Source organism: Pogona vitticeps, chromosome 5 (assembly GCF_051106095.1).
Source record: "Pogona vitticeps strain Pit_001003342236 chromosome 5, PviZW2.1, whole genome shotgun sequence".
NCBI classification, from domain to species: domain Eukaryota; kingdom Metazoa; phylum Chordata; class Lepidosauria; order Squamata; family Agamidae; genus Pogona; species Pogona vitticeps.
In genome coordinates this window covers 181,882,350-181,898,504 of record NC_135787.1, presented here as the reverse complement: position 1 = coordinate 181,898,504, position 16,155 = coordinate 181,882,350, and the positions used below count along the sequence as shown (strand labels likewise).

Genomic DNA, 16,155 nt, shown 5'->3' with positions numbered 1-16,155 from the left:
ACAATCTAAAGTGCACATATTAGACAATCACATTAAATTCAGAGTGGTTTAATAATAGCCTTCTGAGATGCAGGTTGTACAAATCTTCCAGAAGTAAGCAGTCATTAGTGCTGCTGTACATACCTTGGGGTACCTATAAACTAGTTATGTTTTCCTTTAAGAAGTAATTAGGGAGTTTAATGTGGAACGGTACACCAAAGCACAACAGTTTTGGTGTGACTGGAAGCCTTTTGTTTACCCACCCAGGGACACCGAAACCGAATCCTGAATGTAAATGTAATACATACCAGCTAGAGAAACTTCATGCAATAAAGAAATTTCCTTTCTCCCACCCCCCAAATTGTTTCCTTGGCAAAGATCCATCATAATCTTTCAACAATCTCACAGTAAGGTCACTCGTCCTGAGACAAAAGCTTTCACGAAATTATTTCTCAGTGTGGGACTGGACATCCTGTTTGTAGGAGAACATCTTCATAATGTGACTACTATTTAACAAGTAAGGGTGTAATCCTAGGCATAGCAACCAGGTGCCCAGATGCATATACAGGGATGCATAAGACTGGATAGCTCAGTGGGTTGGGATGCCTGGCTACGGAGCCAAAGACCAGGAGTTCATTTCCTCACTGTGCCTTCCAGCAGAGGCACCAGATCAGCTGACCCAGGGGATGTGTGACTGATGGAGTTACATGCCCTGCTACCTATGTAGCCTTAGACAAGACACATGGTTCCACAGTACCAGAAGGAGGTGGCACTCTGAGAGGGTTGCCAGAAGCCAGAATCAACATGACAGCAATTAATTAATTATAAAGTCAGTTGGGGTAACAGCAGGGGAGATAGCTCTTCCCTGAAAAGGCTAGAATCAGGCATCCCAGTGCTCTATCATCCAGCAGTAGTTCATACCTCTCATTTTCTAGTTTTATTATTTTCTGCTCATCACAGATTGCCTGTTACTATCTGCTTTACCTGAAAGGGGAAAGAGACAAAGAGGCATAAGAGAGAAATGGGGAAGGCAAAGAAAATAAAGGAGTGGTGAAGAAAAGCTTATTATGTGGGGTTCTCCGAGATACTGAGCAGACCCAGCCATGCTTAACTTCAGCAATGTTTGTGTCTTGTGACCAAAAAAAGCTTCTCTATCTGTGTGTGTCTACAGTTCGGCAGACATAGCTACTCCTCTAGACTTAATTCCGGTTAAATCTCAGAAGGCTGAAGTTGCCTCTGCACTACAAAGTTCCAACAGTTGGATATCACTTTAATTGCCAAGGGTCCATCTTAAAGAATCCTCCATTTTGTAGTTTGATGATGGTGTCAGAATTCTCTGCTAGAGAGGTAAAGTGTCTTCCTTTGAACTGTGTCTCTCCTGTAGAGAATTCAAACCCAAAGATGTCTTAGGGCGGAGCTAAAACCATCATATGGAACTAATACAACTGTATACAAAGCCCAAAAATGGCTCGAGACCTGGATATTTGAAGGGGCGCCTCTCTCTCTCTCTATAAGCCTGCCTGATCATGAAGAGCTGCTGGGAAGACATAACCGAAGTGAGAAATGAGAAGTCCATCTACCAGTTGGCTGAGGTTTCCAATATACCATTCCCGTAACCTTATTTCTAGTTACAGCAATCTTAGTTCTATGTTTTTGGTGTTCAACTAGGAACCATAGTCTCAGGAGCACCTCCCCCTCACTGGTGTTAGTTTCTCATTTCCTGGCTTCTCTCTCTAAATCCATCTCACACCACCACCGCAAACAGAGGGATTTAAAAGCCATACAAACGTTATTATTCACTCTGCTCACTTCTTTCATCCTTGGAGAAGTAGCTTAGCAATTACAGGAAAAGGGAAGGGAGGAAGAGCAGGAAGAGGAAGAGGAAGAGGCAGTGGTTCATGCGTGCCAAGGATTGGCATCTAGCTGGGTTTGTACATCTGGATGTATCCAGGGGTGCCCTTCTCTATAGAGATGAAGATCCTAACATCTCAGCAAGGATCTGCTAATTACCTGAATCCAGTTATTCGTATTAACAAAGCTAGCCGCACTAAATAAATTGCTGATCACGAAGTCCACACGTGTAAATGACATTACTTCAGTAGGTAGCAATCATACTTCGACCAATATATTTACATAATTTGTACAAGGAGCACTGTTCAGAGTCAGGCTTAAATGGGTGGCCTTCCCCCCCTCCCATAAAACGGTGACCATAGGCTCCTTTTAAAAAAATCACTCTCAACAGAAGATCTCAAATAATTCACAGTAAACTATATTATATCAACAACTGCGGCAGGAGAGGAGGACAGGTTAGCTAATATAAGCCACTCTTCTCTCCCGCCACAGTTGTTGATATAATATGGTTTTCTGTGAATCATTGGAAATCTTTGGTTAGACATCTTATATTAGCCACCCTCTCTCCGAGGCAGGGACTATTTAGCCAGACCCCAAAGACCCTTGTTAATCAATGCTAAAGGCTGCACATCTGGGTTGTGGAATATGGTTTAAGTACTGCTTCCTGATGGACTTTGTTCCCGAGCCCAGATAAATATATCTGTCTCTTTTCCATTTCATTTCCTTTTCCAGAATCCATATGGATTAAGCAGTGCATGATCACAATTCTGGGGATTCCAGACTGGCGTCCAATTTACTGAACTACTCATGCAATGAAGGATTATTTTATCTAATTAAGACGAAGCACAGTATTTAAGTCAGGACATTTGCATTAAGCGGGCAATTCTGAATTCTAAATACGGTTGCGTCTGAAATTATGCATGTTAATCTTCTCCCTCTACGACAATGTTCCACTGACACATATTATAAATCATTTGCTCTCTCGAAAACCAGGTCGAGCCTTTCCTTTGGAAAAGGATTAGTTTTACCAGTGAAGATATGGAAAGGGAACATTTCTCACTCTCTGTACATTTATTTATTTTAAATATTTCTTCTTAAAAGGACCCAAGGCGGCTTACATCATTAAAAGGATAATGGCTCTGCAAGGCACCCTAAGAACAGGCAAGTGATTCCCCCAAACTTCTGCTGGGCTCTGTGAACAACAGTGGACCCAGCCATTCTCAATAACTGGACGACCTCCCATAAAATGCATCTACCTCCAGAGATAGTCCTTGGCATACAGACAATTCCACAAGATATCTTGGCACAGTAGAAGCTTGGGGAAAAGTAACTGTTTGGAAATAGGGCCAGGTGGAATAGAGAGTGATTATCTGAATATTGACCAAGTGGGAAATCGAATAAATCCTTCATTAATTTATAGGTCAACACTCCACCTTGGAGTGGCTGATCGGCCATTTCTCTGGTTCCCCATTCCTCCCCAGTGTTGAAAAATTAATTTAAACTCAGTGGGTTTTGACAGTCTGAGAGACCTTTTTCACTTTTATCAGGTCACTCCCAACCCCGATATTGGATCCCTGGACATCTCTTGTAATTTGGGTCATTTCCAGACTTGGTATGGCACATGGTGATCACTGAAGGTCAAAATTTGGCCCTCTCAATTTATCTGCTCCTTCTATACCTGCTACATCCAACACATCATGCCAGTATGAACCATAAAATAGATTGGTCACCACCTTGCTATTACTCAATAAAAATGAGTCCAAACTAAGAACCGTTCAACACATTCACTTCATTATGCATACACCAGTAATATGACTGAATAAAGTCTCAAAGGTTTTTCAGAAGCACTTTGCTTGCTGTTGATCAAGAGGATTCATGTCCAAAGTAGACCTTGATGTGAAAAAAGAAGGAAGAATGTGTCATCTTAATGATGATACCAGAAAAATCAATTTTATGGACCATCAACTCGTCCTCTTGCAGAGGAGAACTAATCTGTCTACCACGTGAAAGGTTGGGGGTTTGAAATTACGAATGAGAGGAATACATGTAAGTGCACTGTAACATAAGGGGCTAAAGAAATCCCTTGCAAATGTTCTCTCTAGAAAAAATATCAAGGACTATAAGGGGTATGGAATCAGATGTTATCCAAGGAGTCTCTGAAGAGCATGTGCCATAATTTAAAATATTATTTGCAAGAAAAGAAACTGGGGTCAACAGAGTTTGAAAACATGAGACTAAGTTCCTATTGTAATTGTAAAACTTCCTACTGAATAAGAAAGAGAAGTGGCTTTAGCTTCAATTCTATCGTGTTACATTGTTTAATATCAAGCAAGCAAGAGGAGGCATGCTCTCCTTGAGTCCTCACAGTGGTCCCCTACCTTGGGCCTCCAGATGTTCTTGGACTACAACTCCCAGAAGCCTTCACCACCACCTCTGCTGGCCAGGATTTCTAGGAGCTGAAGTCTAAGAACATCTGGAGGCCCAAGATTGGGGACCACAGCGTCTAACAGCACAAATACAGGCACAAAATATGAGCAGACTGTAAAAACCACACCATTCTGTGCATGTTATTTTGCAACAGAATGTTGGCCTCTATGTTTAAAGTTAAGAAGGTAACCCAAGCTATTCCTTCCTAGGTTTTCATGTTCACACAGTCTGGTCTCTACTCATGGAACCTTTGTACAGTATAGAACAAATGAAGGGCATCTCCTAGTTCAGTGGTCTGGGAACAGGGGTAAATTACCCCAAATGGGATAAAAATGAAAATCCTGGGGGTAATGAGCAAAGCCTACCTTGTAGGATTTTGAGAATAACCTTGCTAGCGTGGGAAATGAGTGCAATTGTACAGTAGTTGGAGCATTCTTTGGTACTGCCCTTCTTTGGGATTGGGATGTAGACTGATCTTTTCCAGTCCTCTGGCGGCTGCTGAATTTTCCTTTGATTATGATAAAAAATAGTGCACTGGTCTTTGATGTTGGGTTGTGGCACCAGGAAGGGTGACATGATCTTTAGCCTGGTTTGTTCCTTTTTGCAAACCACACACAGAATGATTAAAGTGGTAGGAAAATCCCCCCCCCCATTGCTATCACCACTCTGGCAGCCACTGATGATGATTAAATCCTCTGCGAGCTAGCAAAAATTTAATGCAACTTGCTAGGCACGTTGGACACCTTACTACTCCCTATACCACCCCATGGCTGGAGTGCAATGTGTTCCAGCAAAATAGTGCACATATTTATTAAATTTGGAGTACTGTATACTGCTAGTTCGGTACATAGCCTGGCAGCCATTGATACTTATGATACATCCTGCTAGTTCAGTACACAGTCTTTGTAGATTCAATAATATTTTGAATTCAAATAATGTATGATATCCTTACTTTCGAATCAAGGGGGTAATGTTGGCGTATATAAATTTTGGGGGGGGGATAAAAGGTAAAAAGTTCCCTGACACCTGTTCTAGTTATTCAGACCAGAGAGTAATCCAAGACTGGAAGCTCATACAAGGTGAAGGGTTATCACTTGGCCAGCGGTGGCCCAAACTCTGCTGTTTCAATTACAGTCATCATTTCAGCTTCCAGTGGACTCAGAGCAGTCCAGTACAGGAAATTATCTACTCTTATTTGGAAGTTTGATTCCTGTGCCTCTTGTGAGTAGAGTCAGCCTATGTGGCCTTGGGCAAGCTGCACAGTCCCACGGTGCCCCCAGAAGGGAACGGTAAACTACTTCTGAGTATTCTGTAGCTGGAAAACCCCGATAAAGGGTCACCATAAGTCAGAATGGACTTGAATCCATATGGTTATTGTTATTAAAAAGGCATACAGCTAAAAACATATGCACAAATCTGCTTTGGTCAATAGGAGGGGGGAACACACCAAGTTAAGTAAAACATGTAAATTAATGGCCATATAAAAGAAAAATAGATATAAAAAGAATGGTCATATATATCAACAGAAAAATTTCAAGCTGATATAAAATAAGGACAGGAAGATAATACAGGTGTGCATTAGAGAAATGAAACAAAACAAAAAATCAAGATGGAATTTTGCTTTGTTTTTTTTTTAACATCTCGACCTAACACTGAGTGTAGATTTTCTGATGAAAAAGACAAAATGCCTTGAAACCACCTCTAGCCATGTTCCAGCTGGCTGGATAACTCACTATGTTGGGCATCTGGCGGCCTAGTCAGAGGTTTTGAGTTCAATTCCTTACGATGCCTCCCAGGAGGAAAAGCCAATCTGTGTGGCCTTGGGCAAGCTGCATAGTCCCAGGCCACCCCTAGAAGAAGGGACCAGTGAATCACTACTTTCTACCTAGAAAACCTGGAATGTGTCACTGTAAGTCAAAATCAACTTGATGGCACATAATTGTTATTTTTGATCATGTTCCAAGAATAAAAATAACAAGTGGCCAGGGATGGGGTAGCACATATGTAACAAGAAGCATCTGGCAGTAAACCGAAGCCTACATTAGCATCCTGACACAGACATAAATGGGCAAGCCAGAGATCTGTATCGGCTGAGGATTCAGGGCCTGCAAAATAAATGTATACCTATTTATGTTTAAGCTGTTCTTCCTCCTTCCTGAACAATGAGCTCTCTTAAGAATGCATAAATTTGTATCCGGGGAAAATGAACGGCTGCAAACCCCGGCTTCATGAAAAATGAGGCCGTACATTTGGCTTCCATTCAAAGGCGAAGTCATTTCCCAGCATATAAGATTAGCCTCTTTCCTTGCCTCATTATTACACTGCATACTTCTGGCCTTCCTGTCTTCATTTCATATCAAGTGACAAACTGGAAAATACTGCCTAGATTTGATTTTTGCTGTGTCATTGGTATTTATTTGTTCAATAGCTCTGAAACAAAAGGATTTATTTCATTTGTATGAAAGGTTAAGATCTTATTGTTTTTCTTGTCTCCAATGTTCCAGGTCAGTTTTTGCATATGGAAGGAACAGAACAGAGATGTGTGTGAGATGCCTCTATTCCTTCATTTTGTGTCTGCGTCTCTCCCCCTTAAAAAATTGTCCAGGAGGTCATTATACTTGAACTGCACTAGTCGATCAAACAAATTACTCATCCTCAGTCGCAGCTACTAAACCAACAAGCCACATGCCAAAGTGGGGCCGGCTCCATCACTAGGCAAACTGAGGTAGCTGCTTCTGGTAACAGATGCTTTGTGGAGATAACTGTGCACCACCATTGTGGAAAAAAGTAGGATGGAAATAAAGCAAATAAACAAATTAATAAAATGTTGCTTTTCTCCCTTGCAGGGCTTAAAGTACTTTACAACATGAACTAAAACCCACAGAGAGAAAGATAAAATATCTTAATACATGACAATATTAAAACATTGGTAAATACAATGTTGTGTGAAACCCAGCACCAAATGAACACAATATGAAAATAATTTAGAAGCACAATTTTTAAAAAGTGCGACATACATAATTTAAATATTAGGATAATTTTTATGTTAAGGTTTTGTTCAATCATAACATCAGGGACTGTGTAGTACAAAATGTGTATATTTAGTAGTCCTCAGAATTAAAGAACAATAATTACTGTGAATGCTCTAGATATATATGCCTGTCATTAGAACACTCAAATCCAGGCAGTATTTCTGTACCTGGCAGATGCTGCCATCTTCATAAGAAGAGTACATGCTTTGGGGGCTAATTGTTTATCAATTGCAATGCATGGGGTGTAAGTGTAGTGTATATAACAGGCTTTTTGATTTTTTTTTTCAGTCTCATAAATACAGTATGTCAAATTGTGCAATGTCAAACATTAAGTAAGTTATCAGAAAAGCATTTTATGTTGTCAGACCAGCAAAGTAAATGCAGGTTTGATAAGAAAGCAAGCACTGTGGGTGTTTCAACTTTCCTTAAATTTTCATTCTCCCCCCCCCCCATGGATTCCAAACCTACCAGAAATTTTACCGTACATTTATTGATCTTCTCCCCTGCCATCACACATAACACAGGGAGGTTCCACAGCAACAGTATTCCTGCACCTTTTTCAGGCAACAGTTGAAAATATGGCATCAAGCTACTTTCCTATCCTGACCCTGTATTTTCAACTATTGCCTGGAGTTTCAAAATACACGCTAGACTGTGTAGTCAGCTAGTCACATCTAACTGAATTCCCATTGATTTCAATGGGTTTATTCCAAGTATAGCCAGGTGTGACTCACCTAAATCCTATTGCTCACATCCACTTGATGTGATATAGAGCAGACAGGCAATCACACAGTAATTTGGGCTGCCCTTCATGCAACTGGCTGTGCACCAGCTACAAAACCAGGCATGTGACTAGTTATACAAAAGACAGGGCATAAGAGTGGGAAAATGACTGTATGTTGTCATTGTACAGGCGGATTTCCACAACAGGATCCCGGTCGGTACCTATGACTGGACTGAACCCATAGTTCTCTTCTCCTCTATGTCAGGAGGGCACTCCCTTCTTCTGGTTCACAACTCCGCCTGATGAACAAAATACTTGAGAATGGTGATCGAATCCATCCCAGAAGTGGCTTGCACCCTTTGGAGAAAAAAGCTACTCCATACAAATGCTGATAGCAGCAGTTCTGCAAAGCTGCCAGACAGGCGACACAGGTAATGTTTTATCCACACCTGTCATGGCTTTGGTCGGAAGATGCTGCAGTGGCAAGCACGCACCCATGTGCTCTCCGTCTTGACTGTAGCTCTTCTGTGCTGTACAACTGTCTCCAGAGCAACACTCCCTTCCCAAAGGAAACATCAGCTTAACAAGGTTCTGTCTGCCATCTCTATGTTCTTGAAACCCAGGGCTGTGCAACCAGAAAGGATGAAAAGTGGGGAAAAATGCTTCTTGAATACAAATAAACCAAGGCTTTGTGAGCATCAAAATTGATTTCAGCTAGGCTGAGACTCCCAGAGAAACATATAAACAATTTATACACTAGTCAGAAGTGTTTCCACATGCATAAATCACAGAAAGATGATTCAGTGGCTAATCTCCTATTGCTTAGCATAGCAAAAGGCACTGGAGTAGGTCCACTGGATCAAAAGGGGTTTGGTGAGTCAAACTAAATGCACTCATCATAGAATCATAGCATAATGGAGTTGGAAGGGGCCTTTAAGGCCATTGCCTTCCAATATTGTGGGCGCCCCATCTCTGGAGGTTTTCAAGAAAAGATTGGACAGCCATCTGTCCAGGATGGTATGAGGTCTCCTGCCTTGGGCAGAGGATTAGACTAGAAGACCTCCAAGGTCCCTTCCAACCCTATGACAATTCTATGATTCTAAATCCCCATTAATTTAATGGGCCTTCTCTAGTGCAAATCTGCAGCTTTAAGCAACAGGTTACATGAACTGAGCTTTTTCACAAGTTTCAGCCAACAATCCAGTATCGCCATGCTAGCTGTGAAAGGGGTTCTGGGAGAAGTGTAGGATGGAAAAGTAACTTTTCCAAGCACCCATTCTTTATTACATGTAACTCAGTTGCACTCAAGTGGTGGCAAAAGAATAAAGCTTACGGGATTCTTGATTTTTGCATTCCTATCTACTTCCTCCTTAAGTTTCACTGTTGCTGAGGAATTTTCTGCAAGGCGTGGCTTTTTAGGAAAACAGATGCCCCATTTTCCAAGCAATTCCAACGTGTACGTCTTACTCATATGTGTCAGTTCTCTCTCAGGGCAAAGTCGGGCAACCTTTATGTGGAATTGTGGCTTGGCTTTCTTTTCTTTTCTGTGCATATGTGAGGAACAGTATGACTGTCATTAGAGCGCAATGTTAATTACAGGCAATGGCACAGAGCCTGGGTCCTTGGCAGCTCTCTCATGATTACAGCTTCATGAAGCGTATGACATGCAATCGAAGGGGGATGGAGACCGGGGGGGGGGAGGAGGATCAACAGGCACATGGACTAAAATGTCATGAGTAACCAAGCTTGCAGTGTTAAGTGAAATGACCCTATCCAGGAAAATACTTTGACCCTGTAATACGTGGTTGTGCAGTACAGTAATTGGAAAGTGGAAGCAAGAAGAAAAAGGGAAAGGTAACATGTATGTCCTTGGTTCTTTCCTTTGTCAGAACATCACTGGATTAGTCATAAGACTGGGAACATGCAGAGCACAGACAGCATGATGCTCAAGGGCTTTGCACACTTGACCTGTAGATTGGAACCTTCTGAAGGGAAAATTCCCAAAGACAACGGAAGAGGTTAATCAAGAACAAGTCAAGCATTCGGGCAGAATGACCCCTTTCCGGCGATCATCTAAAAAGTTTAGAAAGGTTTGGTTAAAAGTGCAAGAAAAGTAACTTAGAAAAGCTATTGTTTTGGGCTAGGCTGAGGGAGAAAATGCAGTGCATCATCAGAGGAAGAAACTCTGTGTATGACATTGGAAGGAAATCAGCAAAGGGAAGGTGCTGGCTTCATTCCTGGGCAGGTACTCAATCATGGGGATGAGCTCAGGAACACAACCACCACCTTGCCAATTAGCGGTAATCTAACACCACAACTTACATCACTCCAGTAACAGTGTGCAATCTGGCAAAACTAGTGCAATTTGCTTTGGGAGCCCAAGCAAGCAGAAAAGTGATGAACACATCCTTCAGAGAAATAAACATGCCTCTGGACCAATGGTGTTACATAGTCTTTGCCATGCCCCCAGTATTACTGGATCCCTGGCTGAACCAGACAGTACCATTTTAGCACCGGGTCCCAGGGCTCGTTTTACTTCTTGTCATCTACAAGGAGGGTCAGCAAGGGAAATCCCTGCCCTCTCCAGTCAATGGGAATAGCAGCCTACCTTCCACACAATCACCTGCAGGTGGAAGGGCTTGGGGGGGTAGAGTGTATCAAAAGTCTTCCATAAATAGATGGCAGACAATTACAGGCTGGGTTACATCCTCATAAGGGACGTGGTGGCGCTGTGGGCTAAACCGCAGAAGCCTGTGCTGCAGGGTCAGAAGACCAAGCAGTTGTAAGATCGAATCCACGCGACGGAGTGAGCTCCCGTCGCCTGTCCCAGCTCCCGCCAACCTAGCGGTTCGAAAGCATGCAAATGCGAGTAGATAAATAGGTACCATCTCGGTGGGAAGGTAAACAGCGTTCCGTGTCTAAATCACACTGGCCATGTGACCACGGAAAGATTGTCTTCGGACAAACGCTGGCTCTATGGCTTAAAGAGCGGGATGAGCGCCGCCCCCTAGAGTCGGACACGACTGGACAAAAATTGTCAAGGGGAACCTTTACCTTTTTTTACCTTACATCCTCATTCTGCAACATCTTCTCCCTTGGAACAGATAATACTTAACTACATGAATTCAATATCAGACAATTTCATCTATTACATATTTTTCTCCTGGTCATCTGATCCTAAACACATTATATGGCCATATGTTACCATTTTATCTTATGCTCCAAGTATTTGTCTTTAGGCTTCGCATGTAAACTGAATAGTAACGGAGAACTACTTAGCTGCTCTTTCTATTAGTCATATGAGCTAAAACGAGGCCTGAGGTGCTGAACGGATAGCTCCTTTCCACTTCAAAACTCTTCGGAGTCATACTTTGCCCGATTTAAAAACAAAACCGCAACTCTGGATTGAGAAAACCCTCAAGCAAATAGGCCTCGTTACAGAGCAATTACCCCTTGATCAGTACAACCTAATGAAATATATTGACAGCTCTTTCAACATGCTGGCTGATATCTGAGGCATTAGTAGACAACTTTGCATTTAACAAACATGACATCGACCAGAAAGTACTAAGGAATAGAACAGAAAGCACAAATTCATTATATGTCTGTGAGCTATCTCAGCATAACAAAAATTAAGTATCTGTCTATTTACAAGCAAATTTGCCTAATACAAACTGTAATGGTGTCTAGACAGTCCCACCTCCATTTTTTGTCCTTAGCCATTTTAAAGCTAATAATGTAGGTTTTTTTTTTTAAGGTTCCTATTGATAAACTCCCCACTCTCTGGCTCTAGCATTTGATCTTGACATCTTTGTTAAACTCAAGAAGTGAATGGCAGATGACAAAATCTTATGACAAATAAAACCTATTCATTGTTAAGACGCCATGACCAGACCATTGGCTAAATAAAATCTGGTGAGGGATAAGAAATCTATAAACACAAGGACCATATGGAATGATCACTTCTTAGAACACATCTTTCCAGTTACTACTATTGGCAATAAAGTCCATAAAAATAGAGCAGAGCAAACAGTTCTATGAGAAAGCATTTCTATCTGGAATATGGAGGTAAACCAAAAAAAAAAAAAGTCTCAGAAGATTGTACTGTCTTTATTTGGAGGCATTATTTATTTGCTTATATTATTCTATGCTGCCTTTCTTTCTTAAAGAGACTCCAGGCGGCACACAATAACTCAAATGCAAGTCAGTTAAAAAGGACAGTAAGTTATTCAAGAAAAAGCAAACTTGTAATAGAATAAAAATAATGTCCTAAAAACAAAAACTAATAATTTAAACAGAAAATACTGAAGATCTTAGGGAGAGTCCAGCTTAATTGCCCAATATAGCTTAAAAGCCTGTTTAAAAGAAATGCCTTCATATGTCACCCGAAGGACAAGAGGGAGGGACCCCACTTAGCCCCCCCAAGAAAGGGCTTTGCACAATTTGGGACTAGGTACAAAGAAGGCCTTCTTTCATGTTCCCTCTAAATATGCCTGAGAGGGCAGCTGAACAAATGATGAAGACCTCCTCTGCAGATCTTAGTTGCTGAGAAAGCTCATATGGGGAGATATGGTCCTTCAGATAATTTGGGTAGCTGTTTCCCCTTAGGTTGCCATTACTTATGGCAGCCAGGGGACTCTTCACAATATCATTTCTCAACCCTAGGCTTCCAAGAGGCATTGGCATGCGTGAGGGTTGGCGGGGTGGAGATGATCGCTGTCAACTGCCAGCCACCAACAGTAACTCTGTGGTTGACACAACAGGCAACAACTAAACAAAGTCTTGTTTTAAAAGTGTAAGACAGGAAAGGGACCGGTGCTATTGACAAAAACTGGATAAGGCCACAAGATTCCTGAGAATATCTTGCAAAGCATGAAATGGCCCCCATCACCACAACCATGAGCAAGGACCAGCTAAGGGAACATTTCACCAGGGGCAGAATTTATCCCATGACATAGGATGCTCCATTACCCTAATCAAGCTCAGGGCTGGCCATGCTGCAGTGGTGTTCACAATTTCAGAGAGTCCTCCCCTTCCTGGAGATCCCAGGGATTGAACCCATGACCTTCTTCACACAAAGCATATGCTCTGCCTTTTGAATCAGGGCCCTTCCTCTGGCCTTTTTTCTTTCAGTTGTGTGGTCATGAGCCCTGGTGGTTATTCAGTGAGGACATAGAGGTGGATGTTCAGAGATGCTTCTTTTGGTCTCAAGCTTGAGTTAAAGGGTTAAAATCCAAGTTCCAGGGTCAAACTTGGGTTCCCGCCTGTCAAAACCAGCAACCAGCCAACAGAATTTCTATTTCACCCTTGAAGACAATGGCAGGCAAGACCAAGCCAACTAGAGACATACAACACCTCCAACGGGGAAAACCTCACCAAATGTTCCCAAGTTGACCAAAAGAAGAAAATACTCTTGGTCTTCCTCCATCGCCACTACTTCTCAGTCTCGATTCCCTCCTTCTTTCTCCTCCCTCCCTTCTGTCCAGCGAGACCAGCCTGGCCAACACAACCGCCTGGATCTCTTGCCTTCCTTTCGCCCACCAGCCTGGCATGATCCAGAAACCAAGCAGACGGGTTTTTACTCCCTGGGTTTCGCTTTGAGAAGCAGATCCCAGTCAACCGACCTCGGGTGCCACTTTCTGTTAGCCACGCTTCAAAAAGCCCAAGCTTTTGGAAGGGAAGGGGGGGACATATTATGGGGGAGGGGAGGCGTGCCCGTCTTCTGGGTGGCGGCTGTCAAAAAAGTCCCTGGGTCCGCTCGCGTCGCCCAAGGGAGCCCACGATCAGGCACACAAGGCAATGGAAGGGGGAATCACTTCACACGCTCACACCCCAATTAGAGAGGGGCACGATCCTCCATCCACGGTACACCTAGAAGCCGAGGGCTGATCCCCATCTCCTCTTTCTCCCTGCCATAGCGGAGGGGAGGAGAGGGGAGGGGGGGACCAAAGGGGCAGCGCCGGGAAGGAGGGCGGCTTCGGAGGCACGCGGTCTCTTTCTTACCTTGAGGAGGAAAACAAAGAGCCACAGCCGGCCGAGGCGGCTCATCGGGGCGCCGCTCCTTCCACCCGGGCCGAGATGCGCGATCATTGCAAGAAGGCGAGAGAGAGAGAGAGAGAGAAGGAAGGGGTGCGTGTGCGTGTGTATGCAAGCAAGCAAGCAAGCAAGCGTGTGCTCGCCTGCGCGCCTCTTCCCGGCTTTCCAAACTGTTGGTAACAATGGCGAGTCTGGTGCGCGCCGCAGCCTCAGATCCGCAGCGCTCGCCGGCGACCCATCGCCCCCGGACCCTCCGCTCCTCCCCTTCCTTTAGGATGGAAAGATGCCGCCCTCTGGCCCCTTTTGCCCCCTCTTCTCAACCGCAGCTCCGAAGCCTTAATAATGGCCATGGGGATGGGGGTACGGGGGTGGGTGGGGAGGAATCAGAGGCTGGTGGCAAGGCGGCAGTGGCGGCTTCTCCCCACCCCCTCCCTGCGCCCTCTGGCTCCCTTCTACGCCGCTGGAAAGCGCGCCTCTCCCCTCCGCCCGGCCTGATCCGGCTCGCTCCCGAGGCATGAATGGGAGCGCCTTCCAGCCCAGAGCCGGGGCTGCGATTGATAAAGGCGAGCACCTCCCACTTAGCGGCGCTGTGGCTCCCTCCAGCCCCGCCCCTTTCGCCCCGCCCACTCGTGCCTCCCCCAGGCCCCGCCCCCAAATCGGTCCCCGCCACCAAGACCTCGTGGTCTTTCTTCCCACAGATTTATGAATGGCTGCGTTATGTACATCTTCTGATCTATAGAGCTATGAAAGCTATGGCTATGCAATCCATGTACAGCCCGAACGTAGGAGACCTGAGATCAGATCCCAAGTGAATCCAGGTAGAGGTAAACCGATCACCTCAGCAAACCAATCAATTCAAGTGGTTGAAAATTGCAGCATCATTGGGTTATGTTATTGATGCAGGTTGGAGGTGGTATCCAGAGAGTTTGCATGTATGCTTTGCTGTCCATCCCACCATATAACCTCTGTGATTTGGGGAAGCAAATGTATAGGGCTGCTGCAGCTATACTAGTGCTACACCCTGAGCACATACATTCTAGAAGATAAGGCTGTCTGATCAGGTTGTATAGAATTTCAGGCTAGGCCATGCCAGTGTGTCTTTGCAACTCCGCAGTAAAGATTGAATTGGGTTACAGCTGAGATCAAAGTTAAAGGAGTTCTTGGTTTATCTGTCCTTCATCCCATGTATGGGTTTGTTCCTGCACATCATTAAACAGGCCAGGCGGTTGATTTTGCCTTAATAAAAATTTTGTGTGAGATATTTAGAACTGATGAAGACAGAGGAAAAATTTAGCAGTAATACGAGAGTGTATTACATTCTGGTGCACTGCCAGACGTTAAAAACATCATCCACTTCCTGTAAAGAATTATTGGGACAGTTGTATTTGTGTGTACACGTGACTTCCCAAATGATGATTAACCATTGCAAGCCTTATTCATGTTACAACAACATCAGGTAAGGGGTACAGCTGTTCCGTCTCTCCAGGAACAAATCTTTATGGGGGGCACCTTTTATTTTCATTTGCAGTTAAACCATTGGAAAGCCCAGGGCTGTGAACTATTCAGTAATCCACAGTGAAGTCCTAATATTTCTTGTTCCCACCTATTGTCTAGCTCAGCCTTCTGCAACATGGTGCCTTCTAGATTTTTTTAAGACTACAACTCCCATTGTCCTCATAACCATGCTGGCTGTGACTGTTTTTTTTAATACCTAGTTTGTTCTTCATTATCCACAGAGCCACAGAAGAAGAAGAAAAAACATGTTAAGACAAGAATGGGAGTTTTTAAGGCTCTAGCCTTCCTGTATAATCTGATTATTCCTCTGAAAATCTGATCGTATCTCTATGTGAAGGAAATTACTCTCACAGAATTACGAGAGCTCCAGATTTGCTTGCTCCACGATCAGCAGATATAAAATGGATCTGGACAGCCAAGATCTGGTTTTGGGGGGCAATCAAAAAATCCTTCTGCCTGGGTAAAAAAATGTAAAGAGGAATTAAAGTTTACTTTCACAGGTGTGACTGCATGCCACTTTACACTGTCTAACTTGACTTTCTTTTTTAGAGAATATAATACTGGGCCAGACCAGAGGTAGCCAAGGCACAC

General features: G+C 43.6%; 1 protein-coding gene across 4 annotated transcripts in view; it reads right to left on the bottom strand.

Annotated features, from left to right (window-relative positions):
* PTPRO (protein tyrosine phosphatase receptor type O) overlaps positions 1-14,170 on the bottom strand; it is a 143,529-nt gene extending 129,359 nt beyond the window's left edge. For 2 of the 4 annotated variants that reach the window (XM_072999780.2, XM_078376378.1), the window contains exon 1: positions 14,017-14,170. In XM_072999780.2, the coding sequence (XP_072855881.2) occupies positions 14,017-14,103 (87 nt within the window). In that variant the 5' untranslated portion in view covers positions 14,104-14,170. The remainder of the gene's footprint in view (positions 1-14,016) is intronic. The other 2 variants (XM_072999779.2, XM_072999781.2) reach the window with 1 other exon arrangement.
* Positions 14,171-16,155: the final 1,985 nt, after the last annotated feature.